Below are 21132 nucleotides of genomic sequence, written 5' to 3'. Positions count from 1 at the left end.
AACAATAATTCACTGTTAGCATAAACTACCATATCACTGCACAAGTAGGCTCATGCCAGACTTACCCAGGGTTTCTACTATAGGCAGTTTTTTCACAATGGCCCTTTTCTTCACCATTCTCATAACACCAAGGGCTAGAGTCACTGTGACCACAATGGGAAGACCTTCAGGAATTGCTGCTACAGCCAAACTGTAACCAATGTATATGCAGTATTAAAGTTTAAATTAAATAGAAAACACAGCAGTAATTTCAATTGTCCATTATTTTAAAAAGTGGTTAAAAGAAAATGCAAAATTAATACTGTCAACACCTAAAAATGGCCTCACAAGGAAGGTCAAGTTAACATTTACTGGACACCTATTAGATATCAGGTTAAGCAGTAAAAAAATATAGTTTGACATAAGATTGCTTACATTCGTACCCCTAGCTTCACTGATCTTTACCTGTGTAACCTTAAGCTATTATTACTCCATCTTTGTAGTTTAGTTTCCTCGTCTACATATATAGATAATAGTAACAGATGTTCAAACAAAACTTATACATGAGTGTTCACAGCAGCAACACTGTTCACAATAAGCCAACAGGGAGAAACAGCCAAAATGTCCATCCAAATGATAAATGGCAAAGTACGGTATATTCATACAATGGAGTATTATTCAGCCACACAAAGGCATGAAGTACCAATACATGCTCAACATGGATGGACCTTAAAAACATTGTTAAGAGAAAGAAGCCAGACACAAAATGACACATATGATCCCATTTACATAAAATATCAAGATTCAGCAAATCAATAGAGATGAAAAGCAGTTTAGTGGTAGTCAAGGGCTAGGGAGACAGAAAAATGGGGATTGTTTACTTAATGAACTCAGGATTTTCACAGGACAACAAAAAAGTTCTGACACTAGACAGTAATGATGGTTGTACAAAATTATGAAAGTACTTAATCACACTGTACATTTTTTTAAGCAAGAGACAGAGAGAGGAACAGATAGGGATAGACAGACAAGAAGGGAGCACATTGTATATTTTTAAATAGTAAATTTTGAGGTATATGTATTTTATCATAACAATAAAAATTACTTACTTCAGTTTCCCTGTAATATAAAAAGAATTAAACCTCTAATTTTTTTATCCCATTTCAAGTACTATCTCCTGACTCCACTACAGTTAAGGACATATGCACTTCTATTCACTCTAACGTTTCCCTCCTCTGCTTCTACCTAATCTCTATACCTATGGTTTTTGCATGATCTAACTTGATATCATCAGCATTTTGTTCTACAACTACGTATAATTAACTTTTGTTTTGTTTACAGGTTGATTCTAAAATTGAAAACAAATGACATTTACAATATCTCCACCTAAATAGTGTACACTAAAGAGCCAAGAAATATGTGCTATCACTAATATGAAATTCCTTCTCTCTTTTAACTATGTATTTTAAGTTCAAATAGGATCCTTTTTTCTTATCTTCTCATTAACCCTCACTACATAAGGAAAACTAGGCATCATCGTTCACATCTAGATCCAATGAACTTATTCACGTTTTTATATTTGTCATTTTTATAAATAATTTGAAGAGGAATAAAATGCATTGTGGAAAATTTCACTTGAATTTTAACTATATTCCTCAATTTGAAGGTACATATATATGAAATGGCCAATATTCTTTAGATGCAACTGACTGCTCATCAACTGTCATAAATGATCCTGGCAAATATTCACCTTATAAACTGATTTCAAATTCAAAAAACATTTCTAAGAGGTTATAGGCTTATCAATTCTGGGTCCTCTTTTTGCAATTTGTTTCTTCAGATGCAATACTTCTAAAAATGCTGATGGTTTATTACTTTGTTAAACAGAGAACAGTCATCTTCTTTATAACATATCTGCTAAACATTTTCATTTCAAGATTTATAAACACCAATTACAATAGTGAATCCAATGAAGTATTTCTATGCTATTTCTTATCACCTTTGATTCATACCGGCCTTCAGCATTTCTCCATTTCTAAATGGTATGAAGTGCATGTTGGTACACAAATATCATAAAAGACGAAAGGATACTGTCATTCAACCTTTCAGCAAAAAGGGGTGCTCCAGGTTCTTGCTGGAAAACTGCATGATGAATCCCTTGCTGTAAAATGACTAACAGGAAGCAGACACTTGTCCTTCCCTTTTTGTCTTTAAAAATAAACTGTTTATAAATTCAGGAGTCTGAGAAAATCTAGATTATTGTCCAAGGAGTCAGTGTGGAAATTTCAATTTCACCCTCATCATTAGAGCCTACAGTGGTTGTCTCTTCGCATTTATCTTCTGGTTTGTCTAACAATCATGAAAATTTTCCTGTCAATTATTCATTGCCATTATGGTAAAAACTAAAAAATTCTGAATTTTCAACTTTCTTTAATGAATTGAAAAAAGAAAAGTATGAAGCTTGTAACTCTAGACTTATTTTATACCTTCCTAAAGATTATGTAACACTCTGGGCAACACAGTAAGAATATTAAAGGGTAATAGAATTGTGACGATTTCCTGGTACCTTATTATTACATCACCTTATAAGCAATCCCATCATTCTCCTGCTTTCTTATTGTTTTACTCATTTTTAGCACAGTTGGAAATAATTGCTAAAATAATTGCTAGGATAAAGAAATAGCAAAATATTTCAAGACAGGAAAAATAAGGCCACTGAAGATCCTGTTAACACATCTTAGATTTATGAACCCACATGGTAATTACAAAACACAGTAAGTTTTATTCTATTAAAAATGTTTAAAATGCTTGAGGTTTGGTAGAAATAACAATCATGATTTGTCAACTCAACAAATAAATAAAACTGTTCAAAAAAAAAAAAACTTTCAAAAGTTAAAAATGTATGTAGTAGATAATATGCCAACAGTTAATATCTCAAACTCATGCCCTATTTTAAATTTAATTAGCATTTAACCCAGGGCTTTTTTTATACAGATTTTTTTTTCTTTTTTTAGCAAGAGATACAGAGACAGAGAGAGACATTGAAAGGGATAGATAAGGACAGTTAGGGAGAGAGAGAGATAAGAAGCATCAATTCTTCATTGTGGCACCTTAGTTGTTCAGTGATTGCTTTCTCATATGTGCCTTGACTGGGGGGTGGGATGGGGCTATGGTAGAGTGAGTGACCCTGTGCTCAAGCCAGCGACCTTGGGCTTTAAGCCAATGACCTTTGGACTCAAGATAGCGACCATGGGGTCACGTCTATGATCCCACGCACAAGCCAGCAACCCCGCGCTCAAGCTGGTGAGCCCTCACTCAAACTGGATTAGATGCCAAGGTGAGGTCCACTCTTTCTTATACCCCACACATCATCATCCACCTTTCTTTCACACTTGTTTTAATGGATTTTATACCAGGATAGGTAAGGAATAAATTCTCTGATTACCTATGTATTCATAATTAACTGGATTGATACTTTAGTCAGTCCTAGATTTACAAACTAAAAATCATCCCCCCCCATACTTTCATAGTACTGCCACATTATCCTATTTTTTTAGATTTTATTTATTCATTTTTAGAGAAAGTGTAGAGACACGAGAGAGAGAGAGAGAGAGAGAGAGAGAGAGAGAGAGAGAGAGAAGGAGTAGGAGGAGCAGGAATCATCAGCTCCCATATGTGCCTTGACCAGGCAAGCCCAGAATTTTGAACCAGCGACCTCAGTGTTCCACATTGACGCTTTATCCACTGCGCCACCACAGGTCAGGACCTATTATCTAATGTAATCCAATGTTGCTGTGGATAAAAAATTAAATAAAATCCATTCCCCTTCTGCACTGATTAAATCTCTAGCTCTGGCCTGACCTGTGTTCGTGCAGTGGATAAGGAGTCTACCTGGAATTTTGAGGTCACCGGTTCGAGACCCTGGGCTTGCCTGGTCAAGGCACATATGGTTGTTGATGCTTCCTGCTCCTCCCCCTTCTCTCTCTCTCTCCTTTCTAAAATGAATAAATAAAGTATTTTAAAAAATAGAAACAAAATCTCCAGCTCTGCTCCCCAGTGACCAGATAAAAGTAGTATGGCAAATATGTTGCTCGGCAACACTGCTTATGATAAAGTGATCTTTTGACTGATAAACTGCCCATGGACTGGGAGATTTATAATTATTTTATGGGAAGCCATAGCTTTGTGTTTCCTGAGTGCAGTGACTGATAACTAACTAGACGTGTTTCTTAAAGGGACCCTGGAAAGCATATGTTTCTGGAGATGTTGGCTTCTCTGGAATATGGGGCATTTTTAACCCAAGGTGGTTCCCACACTCACAAAGTCATCTCATCTCTTTGTACCTGAGCTGAACTGCTGTACAAACTGCTGTAAGGACTCTCTCAGAAGAGGGATGCCTGAGCTGCCCTGCTGTGTTCAGGGCACAGGTACCAGATGAGACTTCGGAAAGTCTTACGAGTTTATCTTTAGTAGAGCCTAAAAAGACCCTGCAATGGAAACTGCAGTGGCTAATTAGAAGCCTGATACCTGTCTAATTAGTGTTCCTTAGTTAGATGACCCAAGTTGTTTTCTTCAGTTTCATAATGATGTATCTAGGTTGAAGTTTTTTCCATCCTGCTTTGCATTTGCAGAATTCTTCCAAACTATAAAGATTCATGTCTTACTTCAGACTGAGAAAATTTTAATATATCACTTCTTATATAAATTCTTTTTACCTCATTCTGAAACTCCTAGTAGTTAGATATGGAAGTTACTGCATTATTCTCTTTGACATTTTTGTCTCATTCTCTGTGTCTGCCTTTTTACTCTATTTTTTGGGAGACCAGTCATAGTTTTAATTTCTAAAAACTCCTTTTTGGTTCTGTATCCTTATATATAGCAATCTGTCTATCACGAATGCAGTTACTTCAAAAATCTCTGAAAATACACATTCTGCCTGTTTTTAATTTGTCTTCTATTTCTTGAATTTTTTTCATTTTCCCACTGAAATGGATACTATACTCAGTTTCTATGCTATGGTCTTCCTCTTTCATAATGCTAGTTTTTCATTGGTTGACCCTTAATTGTCTATTTACATATAAAAATGTAATAAGGATTGATAATACCAGACATCTAGTACAGGTTTTCTCCACTATCATATATGTTGGCTTTAATTTTCCTAGAGTTCTTCCTGACTACGTGGTGGTGAGTAGATAGAGCGCCGGCCTACAGTACAGAGGACCCAGGTTCAAAACCCTGAGGTCACCATCTTGAGCGCACGGTCACTGGCCTGAGAGCCCAGCTACCAGCGTGAGCACGGTGGGATCACAGATATGACTTTGTGGTCGCTGGCTTGAGCCAAAAGGTCACCAGCTTGAGTCCAAGGTCACTCACCCTGCTGTAGCCCCCTGTCAAGGCACATATAAGAAAGTAATCAATGGCCCTGGCCGGTTGGCTCAGCGGTAGAGCGTCGGCCTAGCGTGCGGAGGACCCGGGTTCGATTCCCGGCCAGGGCACACAGGAGAAGCGCCCATTTGCTTCTCCACCCCTCCGCCACGCTTTCCTCTCTGTCTCTCTCTTCCCCTCCCGCAGCCAAGGCTCCATTGGAGCAGAGATGGCCCGGGCGCTGGGGATGGCTCTGTGGCCTCTGCCTCAGGCGCTAGAATGGCTCTGGTCGCAATATGGCGACGCCCAGGATGGGCAGAGCATCGCCCCCTGGTGGGCAGAGCGTCGCCCCTGGTGAGCGTGCCGGGTGGATCCCGGTCGGGCGCATGCGGGAGTCTGTCTGACTGTCTCTCCCCGTTTCCAGCTTCAGAAAAATGAAAAAATGAAAGAAAAAAAAAAAAAAAAAAAAAAAAAAGAAAGTAATCAATGAACAACTGAAGTGCTACAACAAAGAATTGACGCTTTTCATCTCTCTCCCTTCTTGTCTGTCTGTCCCTATCTGTCCACTCTCTCTGTCTCTCTCGCTAAAAAAAAAAAAAAAAAACCTAATGGTCATTTCAATATATGAACTCTGAACTATTTAAGAATAGATATTATACCCTATGGGCTCATATACATAATACCTCCACAATGGAACATACGCTATGCCTGTCAGAGAAGTGAGAGGAGCAAAAGAGACTTCCATTTATAAACAAACCATCAGAACTTACCTTACACTAATAGTAAACATTTCCAGGATATCTTTTCCTAGTAACCAGCCAACCAACATGATGATACCTGAAAGAGAATCAAATAGCTATTTTTTTATATATATAAAATATTTAGGCATAGAAGGGATAAAAAAACAAGCCAAGGGCAGCAAAATGTTCCTTGATATAAAAGAAAAGTGTATCAGAAAATCACTACAAGATTTTACAAAAATCCAGGGGAAATTCAGCGGGAAAAATTCAAGTTAATGCTGCACTGCACGCATGCACATACACAGACATTTTACCTTTGGTTGCCATTGCTGCCACCCATCCCTTAAAGTAGTATCTGAGCCTCCACTATAAGAAAACAATACCAGTACTTCCATGCAATGGGGTGCAGGGGAAGGAAGGTCATGTAAGACATAAAAAGGTCTTCTATTTATTATCGCTTTGCAAAAATAAACCCTGGAACTTTACTTCTCAAAACTCAATATCCAGATATTATACATTAAGTTTGTACTACAAACAAAGAAGTACTAAAGAATAAAAAATAAAATAAATTGAAAAAACATAAAAACAAAGTAGTTAGGACTTGGCTCAAAAAGTAACGTATCTTACCTAAAGATATCTAAAACTGATTTAATATTTAAAAATTACTACTTTTATGGCATTTAATAATAAAAAATCAATTAACATAAATTAACTGATTCCATATTCTCTGTCTTTGCAAAGAAGGGGTGCAAACGGTGTACTACTGGTTTTATGAGGAAAAATACAATATCAGATTTTTAATAAAGCAAATTCAAGATTGTATTCTAGATCAATATATTAATATTTAAACAAGTTTTTCTTCATCTTTCTGTAACTACAAAATAATTATCCAGATCATGAATTTCTAAGATCCTATCCTAAATACTCTCCTAACAAAAGAAATTACGTTCAATGTATCATACCATGGGTCAGCAAACTACAATCGATGGGCCTCCTACATGGTTTATTTTTTTAAATAAAGTTTCTTGACATAGCCACATCCATTTGTTTATGTATTGTCTATGATTGTTTCTGTGCCGATTGCAGAGTTGAATACTTCCACAGGGACTCTATGGTAGGCTAAAATACTTATTACCTGGCCCTTTACCAAAAGGTCTACTGACCCCTGACTTTGATCTTGACTCTTACCCTATTCCATATAGTATGTTAACAAGAAAAATTAAGTCCAATGTACCATATTAAAACCAAGTAATCATAAGGTTAAATGATTTTTATCCCTAAGTTTGAAGTGATTTCATAATACAATGTTAGTATTTACTGGAAAGGTTCAATTACCTAAATGACTTTCAATTTATCAAAGTCAAATATCAAATAAAAATATTGCTTTAAAAATACATTATTGACTTAAAGCAGGGGTAGTCAACCTTTTAATACCTATCACCCACTTTTGTATCTCTGTTAGTAGTAAAATTTTCTAACCGCTCACCAGTTCCACAGTAATGGTGATTTATAAAGTAGGGAAGTAACTTTACTTTATAAAATTTATAAAGCAGAGTTACAGCAAGTTAAAGCACATAATAATAATTACTTACCAAGTACTTTATGTCAGATTTTCACTAAGTTTGCCAGAGTAAATCTTTATAAAACAACTTACTATAGTTAAAAATCTTTTTATTTATACTTTGGTTGCTCCGCTACCACCCACCATGAAAGCTGGAATGCCCACTAGTGGGCGGTAGGGACCAGGTTGACCACCACTGACTTAAAGCATTAAGATAGAAAAAATAATTACATAACATCATGGAATTAAAGGAGAAAAGATTCCAAAGTTGATGCAAGTGTTAAATTAAAGATATTTCAACTCAATGAATAAAGAATGGAGTATAAAACTGATGGTACTGAAATAACTAATTCTTAAGTAAAAAGTTATAACTCTACCTTAAACCCTGTACTAAAATAAAGTCTAAATATAATAGCAAAGTTAAGTGTGAAAAATTAAACTAAAGTAACAGTCATATTTAAATAAATATATTTATAAACATAAACATATTCGCAACATGGAGTTGGGAGATCCTTTATGTACAGAATAAAGACAGAAACCATAACTGGAGGGTGTTATCAGAATCTCAAGGCAAAAGGATGCTTCCAATTATACACATGTCCCTCCTCTCTCTTAAGTTTTATACATACTTACATATTCACATATTTATATAGATATATATATACATACATATATTTTATATATCAATATATACATATTTACACATATGTATATATATACATATTTATATATATATATAAATTTTGGGGGAAAATACTTATAAAAGAAGAACTGATATCCTAATTATACATAATTGTTACCAACCTAAGACTTAAGCCACAACAAAAGAAGGGACAAAAGAAACAGACTGGCAGGTCATAAAACTGGACCAACACACATATGATGAAGTGTTCAGTTATTCTACTAATGCATTCTGAAATAAAATAAGTTTTATTCACCTGTTAAGTTAATCACAACAAAGTTGAAGAGGGTGCTAGAAGAAGAGTCCCTTTTACCCTGCTGAGGAATGATATTTTTTGGCAACATAAAACCAAAACCTTTAAAATCATGCCAAAACTTTTTAAATTACATAGATACTATTTGACCCAATTATTTTACTTTTAAGAATTTAACCTAAAAAAGAATTTATCCTAAGGAAATGAAAGCTGTTTACAGTAAAATACCTGCACTGAAAAATCATTTACATAATCAAAAAACTCATAAAACCCTACCAAAATGTCTAAGAAAGGCCTGATACATATATACAGGAATGGGCAAAAGTAGGTTTACAGTTGTGAGTACTCTGAAGTAGTTTATTATTCTGAGTTAATAAAGCTATTGTAATAATCATAACCTGCATGTCTTTCTATAAGAACTGTAAATCTCCTTTTGCCCACCCCGTATGTGTATAAAATGTGCATGATGGAATATTATACAACCTTTAATTTTGTTTAGGTGAGCATCTATTTAATAACAAGACGTTTATGATAGGATAAGTGAAATAAAATAGTAGTCCATAAAACAATACTATTACATTTTGTTTCAGACAAGAAATACTATATTTACAGAAATGCTCTTTAATTACAGGAATTAAACAGTTCTGTTTTATCTTTGTAGAAAAGGACAATGGCTAAGGGTTAGTTTTATAATTTTAAAAAAGTAACGATAAAGCTAAAAATTAGTTAATTAAATGAATAAATTTATGTACATATATATCTAAATTCCCCCTTAATACTCAGAAACAATCAAACAAGCTAAACAACCTACATAAATATATAAGACATACATACTCACTATTCTCTTACCTATTATACCAAAGGAGTAAAAGGAAAGTTGTTTTCCTAAGAGGTCCATGCTCTTCTGCAGAGGGGTTTTTGGTGCCTTAACAAAATGGAAAAGAATGTCACAACAATTAGCTAAACTTGGTAAGATATACTAGGTGCCAGGGACTCTGCTAAGTGCTTGACAAACCCATGCTAGCACTTAACATACCTGTGACACACACAATTCTCCCTTAGGTAACTATTGCCCCCCTCACTGAGGAAACTGAGGTTTATACTTTAAAAAGTCTGTTTACTGAAAAGGTCTGTGTTCCCTATTCCTCTGTTTGAGAAAATATCTGTTCTTCCCATAAACTTCTCCAGGACTTCATTAGAATCACTGCCCCTCACCTTCTCCATCTTTCTCCTTTCTGCATCCACAAACATGCTTACAACCCAAGTCTTCTCATCCTGTTGGCTTCCTGATCTGCTAACTCCTTTCTCTAATAGTCTCTTCTTTGCCAGGCTCCTGGGAATGGGTTACACACTGAATCACAGAGTCTAGAGCCTGGCAGGTTACCCAAGAAACCCAGATGACCTAGGAAGAATATAATATTTGTACAAGACAACTTCTTTTTTATATATAACAAAGTATTTTAAATAAGAGAACTAATCTTCAAAATCTTTAACCAAGAATATCTTCCAGATTATTTTACTTTGCAATCTTTTTTCCTATTACTTGGAATTATGTCAAGTTGGGAATTTTGACAGAACACATGTTCTGAGGTACAAATGTACTATTCAGTAATCTTTACAAGTAATATGATAAAGCTAATCTCTAAAAGAATCAGTCCTATAAATAAGGTATAAACCTTTATATCCTATAAACAGTAAGTATCAAAATGTTTTAGACTGTTAACAATGCCAATTCAAACCTTTGCTATTACAGACTTCCCAATTATGTTTTAAAGCATAGACAACTGAGTGATATTCTGAATAAAATTTTACTGTCAATAGTACATAAAATGATCTACAATATTCTCTTTTCCTCTACTTACAATGGAAAATGTCAGATTTGAAACTAATGCATCATTAACAAAGTAAGTACTCACTTCCTCTGCTTGCATCATTTTAAAAACCTCTCCAAATTCAGAATTTTCTCCTGTTCCAATGACAATACCCTAAAGGGAAAAACAGGAAACCATATTTACATTCAGTGGCATCACCTTTCTCAATGAAAATAAATAAATAAAAAAATTTTAAAGTCCTTCATTCCATTTCTCCAAAGGCTTGCTTACAGTCAAGATAACTGACATATATATCCAAGGTTCCCTTAGCAAATTTACACTTTGATGTTAACTACAGATTATTAGCATTTACACTTTGTGATACAAACCTTGAAAACAAACATTTCATCAAACTTAACTTCTGACTCAATTCTGAAACTCATTTTTGGTTTTTATTAATACAGTGTGTCCGTAAAGTCATGGTGCACTTTTGACCGGTCACAGGAAAGCAACAAAAGACGACAGAAATGTGAAATCTGCACCAAATAAAAGGAAAACACTCCCAGTTTCTGTAGGATGATGTGGCAGCATGTGCGCATGCACAGATGATGACGTAACTCCATGTATACAGCGGAGCAGCCCATGGCCATGCCAGTCGAGATGTGGACGGTACAGAGGAAAGTTCAGTGTGTTCTGTGGCTCGCTAAATTTGAATCATTGACCAAAGTGCAACGTGAATATCAGTGCATTTATAACGAAGCGCCACCACATAGGAATAACATTACTCGGTGGGATAAGCAGTTGAAGGAAACCGGCAGTTTGGTGGAGAAACCCTGTTCTGGTAGGCCATCAGTCAGTGACGAGTCTGTAGAGGCTATACGGGATAGCTACCTATGGAGCCCTAAAAAATCTGTGCGTGAGCCCACATTGAACTGCACTAAATAGGTATGAAACTGGGAGAGTTTTCCTTTTATTTGCTGCAGATTTCACATTTCTATCGTCTTTTGTTGCTTTCCTGTGACCAGTCAAAAGTGCACCATGACTTTACAGACACACTGTATTTCTGAAATTTAAATCTCATACTCATTAGACATTTAAAGTAGAATATCTTTGCCCTCTCAAATGCTACTAAATGTTGCCTTTTACATCAGTGTAATACACTGCTCACAAAATTAAGGGGATAGTTTATCACTTCATATTCATTTTGAAATATCACCTAATTTCTGTGAGCAGTATAGTAGAATACAGAAACAAATATTTCATAATCTATCAGTAGGTGAATAATATGCGGTCAGAATATTATACTCGGTACCATATCAACTAAGTTCAACTTTCATTTAACCTATAATGAACACATCTATGAGCCACTGTTTCTATCTTTAAAAAAAAAAAAAAAAAAAAAAAACAAGACAAACAACAACAAAAAACCCAAGTACTGATTGACGACTATGCTTTTAAAAGATCCATTATCTAGGTAATGGCAGAACTGTGGACAGACATGCTACACCCCAGGGATCCAGCTTCCACTCAGCCTCACAATAGCTGCTGAGGGTTAGGTTCAGTTCTGTCATTTCTGTCTCCTATTTTGAAAAGATCCACATAAAACTGGCAATAAAGAACTGAGAAAATGGTTGAAACAAAAGAACCACTATTTTTAAAACAAGAAAAAAAAAAACACTACCTTTGCTTTGCCACATCTGACCAGTGTTCCCATGAAGGCAATGTTACTCCTTGAAGCAAGATCTCCATTAGTTGCAGCCAGCTGAGGAGCTGTCACCTTAGAACAAGGTGTTGTTTCTCCTGTCAAGCTGGACTCATCAATGGAAAGATCCACAGCCTAGGGGAACATAAAGCATTCCACTACATTTAAGTATAAAGAACCTCTGTGCTACATTTAACATCTAAAGAATTTGTAACCATCACTTCTTCCTCAAATATCCCCTTTCTATTAATTACTCTGATCTTTTACCATATCCATTACTCTAAAACAGAAGACCAGAATAAGTACAAACATTTTTAATTGAGTTTAGAGATAAAGAGAAAGGGAGACAGAGAGAAAGAAAGAAGGGGGGAAGCATTCATTTGTGTTCCGCTTAGTTGTGCATTTACTGGTTGCTTCCCATATGTGTCCAGACAGGGGATCAAATCCACAACCTTGGTTTTTTGGGACGATGCTCTAACTGATTGAACTAATCAGCCAAGTACAATCATATTTAAATAAGAAGTTAAATCACCAAAATACAACATGCAAAGTAGAATCCTGTACCATGAGACAAAACTAACCTAAATTTTAAAATATAACCCAAGGCTGAGCCATAATTAGTGAGAAAGGATTCTAGGTTTCCAAAGGAAGCAAAGAAAACATGGGGGCAGAAACATGCTTGGTGTGATCTTGGATACATAACTTTGTAAACATAATTAAGAATTTACAACATTAAATTATAAAGTTTCAAAATGTTCAGAATGAAAATAAATTATGTAACTCCAAAGTAACCAAACTGTATTAACATTTCTTAAAAATTTAGTGTCATGTGAATGTGACAGATTTTAGTATTAAAACAGGGTTATAAAAAGTATACCTTAAAACAGATCAACAATGCTTTAGTCTTTAAAAGCTTCCCATTTTACATCATTATATATGCAAAGACAAGCCAGGTAACATTTGAGTTTAATACTTCAACCCAATGATAGATTTAAAAAAAAATAGCTGCTGTGCTCAAAGGTAATGGAAGTTTTCTTTACTAAAGGAACATACTTATTTGATTTATATTTCCAAATTGATATTAGGATATTATCATTTTACACACACATTTATTACCAAAATAATTTAAAAAGCTAGATATTTTCTTAAAAGATGATGTTAATACTAAAAACAATCAGCTGGCATTTCATTGCTTGCTATCTGGTAGGCAATAAAGCTACATACCTACACTAAGTTATCTACTAAGAATTACTTAGCTACTAACAACTCCAATAAGGCAAGCACTGTTATTATTATTCCTATTTTACAAACACTTTAAAAGGTTAGGTAACTCACGCAAAATCATACAAAGAGTAAGCTATAAAAAGGACACCCAAATATTGAGATATTGAGATATAAGTCAACTTTCTCTCAATTACTTAGCAGATCAATTAACAAATTATTTCTCCTCTCCAGTTTTATACCAGTTTTACAACTACTTCTAGGAGAAAACATAAGATATATTTTAAAAATTATGTGTTTTTGTGAATTACAAAAAAATCAACAAAGTTTATTTTATTTAGCAATCTCCTCCTTAGTGGTTTTTTGTTTGTTTGTTTTAAGAACTGCATGTTAATTTTTGGAGTTCTTAATTAGAAGAGACCTAATATTTAAAAGCGAACTTGTATACATCTACAGAACTCCTTCTCTGAGAAAGATGAACTGTATTCTTTCCCACTGAAGACTTTTTACTTGCAATGCAAATCTTAAAATATGAATAAATACTAACATTAGGTGGTTGTCTATAGAAACAAGGATCATAAAACTAATCTGACTTTTTAAAAAGAGGTAATGCATGGCTTTACTGATCTGTCAGAGTCCTAGCTTATCAGTGTCGGCCTCAGTAGTGTAATAACCATGTAAGAGAATAAAAATTTTTGTTCAAATCAGGTTTTCTACAGGAAAAAAGGTTTATCATTTTAACACAAAAACAATCAATCTTGTCTAGTGTACACACTGATGGGGAGGGGAACGGGCTTTGGACCTTTATCTTTTTTCTATACAATTATAAATGCATAAAACTCAAGTTATCAAGAACATATTTTCAATAAAATCTGTTTAAAGCATACAATCAATATAGCAAACTGCACAGATCTCAACTGTCTGCTGAATGTGAATATTTTCTAAATTACAAGTTATTCTCTCTTAATGGTAACTACAAGAGTTTTCACAGGAAGCAGTTTTGAGGGAGCAAAGGAAAATCATTTCAAAGAAGAGTGGTATTTAATATAGTAGGCAGCTTATTACATTTTAACAAGGTCACAATTTAATTAATCTGAGAAGATATTATAGTCATTTATTCCTTGCACACATGAGAGAAAAAAAAGTAGGATAAAATGAAATCAAAGAACCAGCCAGCTCCATAACTTCTAGCCAAAATTTTTGTTCGTTTGTTTTAATTAAGTGAGAGGCAGGGAGGCAGAGACAGAATCCTGCATGTGCCCGGACCTGGATCTACCCAGCAAACCCCTTACAGAGTAATGCTCTGTCCATCTGGGGCTGCTGCTCCATTGTTCAACAACTTAACTATTTTAATGCCTGAGGTGAGGCCATGGAGCCATCCTCAGTGTCCAGGACCAACTTGCTCAAACCAATTAAGCCACGGCTGTAGGAGAAGAAGGAAGTGGGAGAGATGGTGAGGGAGGTGGGCAGGAGAGGTCAAAGTGAGGGGAGGGGTGAAGAAGCAAATAGTCACTTCTCCTATGTGCTCTGACTGGGAATCAAACCCAGGACTTTCACACCCTAGGATGTTGTTCTACCACTGAACCAACCAGCCAGGGCCTAGCCAAAAGTTTAAACCTGAAATTTTCAAGCTTTTTTATCTCATGACACAAATAAACTAATCACTAAAATTGTACAGCACACCAAAAAAAATATTTCTTGCCAATCTAACAAAAAAAATGGGCATAATTTTGATTCATTCATACCAGCTATAGTTGTGTTGGCTGTTGTAATATTTTTATTTGACAATCCAAGAGAAAAGAGGTCAGTGCTTCTGACTAAGTAGTCAGGTATTGCATGTTTTAAAACTTATTGCATAAAGTTAATTTTCCAAATAAAATTTAAAAAGTAAAAACAAAATTCTTGCAGCACACAGGTTGAAAATCGCTGGTTTAAACATTTAAACCTTCAGAAGAGCTGTTAATAAATAGGAAAACCGATTATGTTTCACTTTCTCTCATTCTTCCTCAGGCACACTGGTAAGATTAGCATCCCATTTCTTATCAAAAACCATAGAGCCTGACCAGGTGGTGGCGCAGTGGATAGAGCATCAGACTGGGATGCGGAGGACCCAGGTTCGAGACCCCGAGGTCACCAGCTTGAGCGCGGGCTCAACTGGTTTGAACAAAGCTCACCAGCTTGGACTCAAGGTTGCTGGCTTCAGCACGGGGTTACTCGGTCTACTGTAGCCCCATGGTCAAGGCACATATGAGAAAGCAATCAATGAACTAAAGTGCCACAATGAAAAACTGATGATTGATGCTTCTCATCTCTCTCTCTTCCTGTCTGTCTGTCCCTGTCTATCCCTCACTCCAACTCTCTCTCTGTCTCTGTATAAAAAAAAAAACAAAAAACTACGGAGACTAGGGCCTGTGGATAACATATTTAATGTGCTGTACGGGAAAAAAAACACCTATCAAACAGTATTTTATATCCAGAAAAACTATTTTTCAAAAATGAAGGACAAATTAAAGATATTCCATTTTTTAAAAGCTAAAAGAATTTGTCACTAGTAGAAATGCCCCACAAAGAAATTCTAAAAGAGTCTTTCAGCTGAAATGAGAGTGAAATATAGCTCAAAGCCATATAAAGAAATAAAGAATTCCCATAAAGGTAACTATGTGGGTAAATATAAATGCCAATATCAGTGTATTTTCTCAAGTTATTAACTCCTCTATTTTTCTTATCTGATTTAAAAGACAAATACATAAAATACTTACTAATCCATGCTTAATAAGCACAAAATGTATAAAGATGTAATCTGTGACAAAAACATAAAGGTGGTAAAATATTGAGTTGTGTAGAGCAAAGTTTTTATATGCTATTGAAGTTAGTAACAATGCAAAATGCATTGTTATAAATTTAGGATGTTAACTGTCATCCCCATCGTAACCATTAAGAAAATAAATAAAAAATGTACAGATAAAAAAATGAAGATGTAATCAAAGTATATTTAAAAAATATAAACCACAAAAAAGAGAAGAGGAACTGAGGAACATAAAAAATATACATAGAAAATGGCAGATGAAAGTCCTTCCCTATCAGTAATCACTTTATTATTTTTTTTTTAATTTTTTTTTTATTTATTCATTTTTAGAGAGGAGAGAGAGAAGGCGAGAGAGAGACAGAGAATGAGAGAGAGAGAAGGGGGGAGGAGCTGGAAGCACCAACTCTCATATGTGCCTTGACCAGGCAAGCCCAGGGTTTCGAACCGGCGACTTCAGCATTTCCAGGTCGACGCTTTATCCACTGCGCCACCACAGGTCAGGCTAGTAATCACTTTAAATGAATATAAAATTGCGTGACATATCCATACAATGGAATACTACTGGGCATTAAAAAGCAATCAAGTACTGATACATGCTACAACATGAATGAACCTTAAAAACATTGTTAACTGTAAGACTAAGTGTATATAGTATATAATTCTATTTGTATGAAAGATACATACAGACAGAGCAAGCAGAGTAGTAATGGCCAGGCTCTGGGGCAAGGGGAGAGAATACAGTTACTGCTAAAAGGTAAGGGTTTTCTTTCAAAAATGATGAGAATGTTTTACAGTTAGACTGTGGTGATGGCTGCACAAAATTCTGTACAGTACATACTGAAAACCACTAAATGGTACATTTTAAACTTGTAAAGTATTTGGAATATGACTCTTTCAATAAAGCTTTTTAAAAATCTTTTTATATACGATGGATGAACCAGCACTTTTGGCAGGAACTAAGAACTAGTTAAAAATGCAAACATCTCAACCCCACCCAAGACTTGCCAAAACAAAACCCAGATGATTCCTATGAACATTAAAAGTTAGCATACACTGCCCTAGGGCAACTCTTTGTCACTGTGAGAAAACTGAGGCCTTAAATTATTAAGTGGCTTGCTAAACTCACATGATCAACACATTTCATAAGCAGACAATTTTATACTTTGAATCACAGTTGTTTGCACATTGTCTCCCAGTAGAAAGGACACAAGACTATGTCTTTTTCACTTCCTAGTCCTAAAGTTCTATATGCAGTGCTAAAATATTTACTAAATGACCAAAATGACTTCATAACACAGACTGATTCCTCAAGAGAGTGGTTACATTTTGCCTAATTAGCTTCTTGCCTAATTAGCTTCATTACCAAAATAAGTAAATTTTAACTATCACAACACCCTTATAGTCTAGCAATGTTTGAAGATTCTTTTTTGAAAAGCATAGCAAACCAAATCAGAATCTAAGTTTGCCAGAACAACAGGGTTTTCACTGAATGAATGGAAAATGTACTTTGTAGCTCAGAAGTTACAAAATGCTCTGAACACAACAGCACCAAGAGTGGAGTTACCCAACACAGAGGAAGCTTCTTGCTAGTGGTCTTAACAAGAGTGTGCAAGAAAAGGACGATGGCGAGAGTAGTTTTAGTCCAGGAGAGTATCTCTTACTCCTTCAGTTGGTAGGTAGCCAAAGTAGATCTGTGCTCATTCAATTCAGTATCTTTGGTTTTTAGTTGCCCTGGGAACTAAGGAAGAGGAAGGAACAACCCTGAAGACACTGAAAAGTACTCACTGAGAGCAAAACTACTATCCTATAACAAAGTAGATTCATGAGGGAAGAAGGCTCACTGTAATGCCAACTAAATGGTTTTCTGTTGTTTTTTTGACAGAGACAGAGAGGGGGGGACAGACAGGAAGGGAGAGAGATGAGACACATCAATTATTTGTTGCATCACCATGGTTGTTCACTGAATGCTTTCTCATATGTGCCTTGATGGGGGGGGGGGGGACTCCAGCAGTGAGTGACCCCTTGCTCAAGCCAGTGACCCCACACTCAAGCTGGTGAAGGCTCACTCAAGCCAGCGACCTTGGGTTTCAAACCTGGGTCCTCTGTGTCCCAGTCCTATGCTCTATTTATTGTGCCATCGCCCGGTCTGGCTCAACTGGCTGGTTCTAAGTTAAGACTTCTACGTTGATCCCAGTAGAAAAAACTTAACTCCTAGTAGAGATAATCTTTCTGCCCAGATTTAAATGGTCTAATAAGCTAGTGTCATAAAATGGCTAATATAAGGTGAGGCAAAAGTATGTTTACAGTTGTTCATATGGAATTAATAAATAATATATAAGAATAAATGCTGTGTTTTGGGTACTTACAACTATAAACCTACACTTGCCCCACCCTATATATGGCTCCCAGCCATAGGAGTGGTAGTTCTTTAAAAGAAATTTGACACAGCCTGACCAGGCGGTGGCGCAGGGGATAGAGCGTCAGACTGGGATGCGGAGAACCCAGGTTAGAGACCCCGAGGTCACCAGCTTGAGCACAGGCTCATCTGGTTTGAGCAAAGCTCACCAGCTTGGACCCAAGGTCGTTGGCTTGAACAAGGGGTTACTTGGTCTGCTGAAGGCTCACAGTCAAGGCACATATGAGAAAGCAATCAATGAACAACTAAGATGTCGCAATGAAAAACTGATGATTGATGCTTCTCATCTCTCTCCATTCCTGTTTGTCCCTATCTATCCCTCTCTCTGACTGTCTGTCTCTGTAAAAAAAATAAACTCTAAAAAAAAAAAAATTTGACATATTTAGAAAATCATATAAAAATCAGAATATATTTTTTTAAAGGTAACTGTACCCAGTGTTAGGTTTCAAACAATAATATGGGCCAACCTAGTAGTTTTCAACTTCCGGTCCACCAGAAAAGCCTCTATAACCTTCATACTACATCTGGGTGGTTAACTCTTTCGAAGACTGGCAAGAAATTTCTGCCAGACTAGAACTGATCTGGGTACTGGCATTTAAAAAACACTGGGCTAACTCAAAGCACATCAGGCACAAAAGGAAGAGTCAATGGACTTAATCATTCAGATTGCCAGATTTCCAAACGAAAGGAAATTGCTACATGTCAGGCAGGCAATGACCTGGGCTTAGAAAGTTACAGTGGAGAGAAGTAAAATATTTTCAACAGACAATAGAAACTTTCTTTCCCTCTGACTCTTACATTGTTTTCTTTTATAATGAATTCTCTGTTCAAATACTGATATAGACTTTACCTGAAACAATATGGTAATATAAAAGATGCTGTTTCAGAAAAGGGAATACTGTTATAAATGTCTACACAGTCTATACTACTGCCTCATCTAAGGTCACTGTCTGACTAATCCACTGGCTACCTCCAATTAATGGGCCACAGGTACTTTTTCTCAAATACTATTAAAAATTAAAATTAAAATGCATAGGAGCCTGACCAGTAGTGGTGAAGTGGAGAAAGTGTCGACCTGGAACTCTGAGGTCGCGGTTCAAAACTATGGGCTGGCCTAGTCAAGGCACATACAGGAAGCATGGGTTGATGCTGCCTGCTTCTCCCCCGCCCCTCCTCTCTCTAAAAATCAATAAATTAAGAAGAACAAAAAAAAACACCCTTAGAAACGAATTGGAAAACATACTCATAGCTCAACTCCTGTATGTTTTACTCTCTGGACTCTAAGGCTCCTAAGCTGGTAAGATTACTTGCACCAAAAGAATGGGATCATTCCTTTGCTATGTATGAAAAGCTTATTCAGGCAAAAAAAAAAAAAAAAAGCATAATTCCTCAATTTACCAATATTAACCTCCTTTTAAAAGTGTCTACAAATGACAGTCTCAGGCTGTTATGAAATAAATTGTGCCTCCCTAAAATTCATGTTGAAGTCCTAATTTCCAATGGGGAGGTAACTGGAGATGGGGCCTTGCGAGGTAACTAGGGTTAAATGAGGTGACATGGGTGAGGCCCTCATAATGGGATAGTGGCTTTTTAAGAGAAGAGAGAGAAATCTCTCTTCCTGCTGTGTGAAGGCACAGCAAGAAGACTGCAAGCCAAGCAGAGAGCCCTCCCGCAAACCGAATTCTGTCAGACCCTGACTGTGGACTTCCCAGCACCAGAACTCTAAGAAATAAGTGCCTGTTCCGTAAGCCACCCAATGTATGGTATTTTATTACAGCAGCTTGAGCTGACTTAAGACACAGCTTGTGAGAAGATAATATGAGATAAAAGTTGTACAGAAGTCAAGTCACTGAACATGATGACAAGATGCTACTGAAGGCCCAGGCAAGATCTATAGCCAAAATCTGAGCCACTGCAATTTAAGGCAGGAACCCTAGAGCTGCAACATGACAATATCGAAGCGGCAACCCTGGCCTTGGGTCACGTCCATAAAAAGAGAAATATATACTTTGTGAGAAGTTATTACTATCCCAAGGCTAAGTGAGGGGTTTCCTGTCTCCTTTAAACGTTAATGAAAAGTTTATTTCATGCAGGAACATCAAATGACCACCTAGCCTTACAAGGTCATCCAAAGATTACCACAGCCAAATTCAGCAAACAACATTATGATAGAACAATTTAACTTCAAAAACCTCTGTGTAGAGAAGAGAAATCGACTTGATCAACGTTACAATGTCTTAAGTCAGTAAATTTAAATCTAGAAGCTGCACAAGATTTCCTCAAATCTTTTAGGAAAGGTATCTCAATCTACTGGAAGAGTAGCTGCAAAAGCCCACTTGGGGTACCAAGTCATAGGCAAACAAATAGGGCAGGAAAGCGTTAGCGGGAATCAAAGATGCTCAACTGTATATGTACAAGTAGAAAAATTCATGTCACTACAGCACTGCCAAGTAAAACGTGCTGATGAAGCATCTGAGAAGTTAACAAATAGGAGAAAACGCTAAGAACTAATAAATTACTTCACAAAACATATGCTTCTAATGTTTTTAGCATCAAGCTTTAAAAGGTCAAAAATTCCCTCTTACTGAACTTATAGT

General features: G+C 36.1%; 1 protein-coding gene across 6 annotated transcripts in view; it reads right to left on the bottom strand.

Annotated features, from left to right (window-relative positions):
• ATP2C1 (ATPase secretory pathway Ca2+ transporting 1) overlaps positions 1-21132 on the bottom strand; it is a 158367-nt gene that overhangs the window by 51109 nt on the left and 86126 nt on the right. For all 6 annotated transcript variants that reach the window (XM_066245113.1, XM_066245114.1, XM_066245112.1 and 3 more), the window contains 5 exons: positions 12072-12227; positions 10496-10564; positions 9429-9504; positions 6114-6180; positions 66-190 (listed from right to left, as the gene is read on the bottom strand). In XM_066245113.1, coding sequence (XP_066101210.1) covers positions 66-190; positions 6114-6180; positions 9429-9504; positions 10496-10564; positions 12072-12227 — 493 coding nt within the window. The remainder of the gene's footprint in view (positions 1-65; positions 191-6113; positions 6181-9428; positions 9505-10495; positions 10565-12071; positions 12228-21132) is intronic.

This window comes from Saccopteryx bilineata, chromosome 10, assembly GCF_036850765.1.
Source record: "Saccopteryx bilineata isolate mSacBil1 chromosome 10, mSacBil1_pri_phased_curated, whole genome shotgun sequence".
Lineage (NCBI taxonomy): Eukaryota > Metazoa > Chordata > Mammalia > Chiroptera > Emballonuridae > Saccopteryx > Saccopteryx bilineata.
Note: the sequence above shows the minus strand (reverse complement) of the source record. Positions and strands in the feature narration are given on the sequence as shown.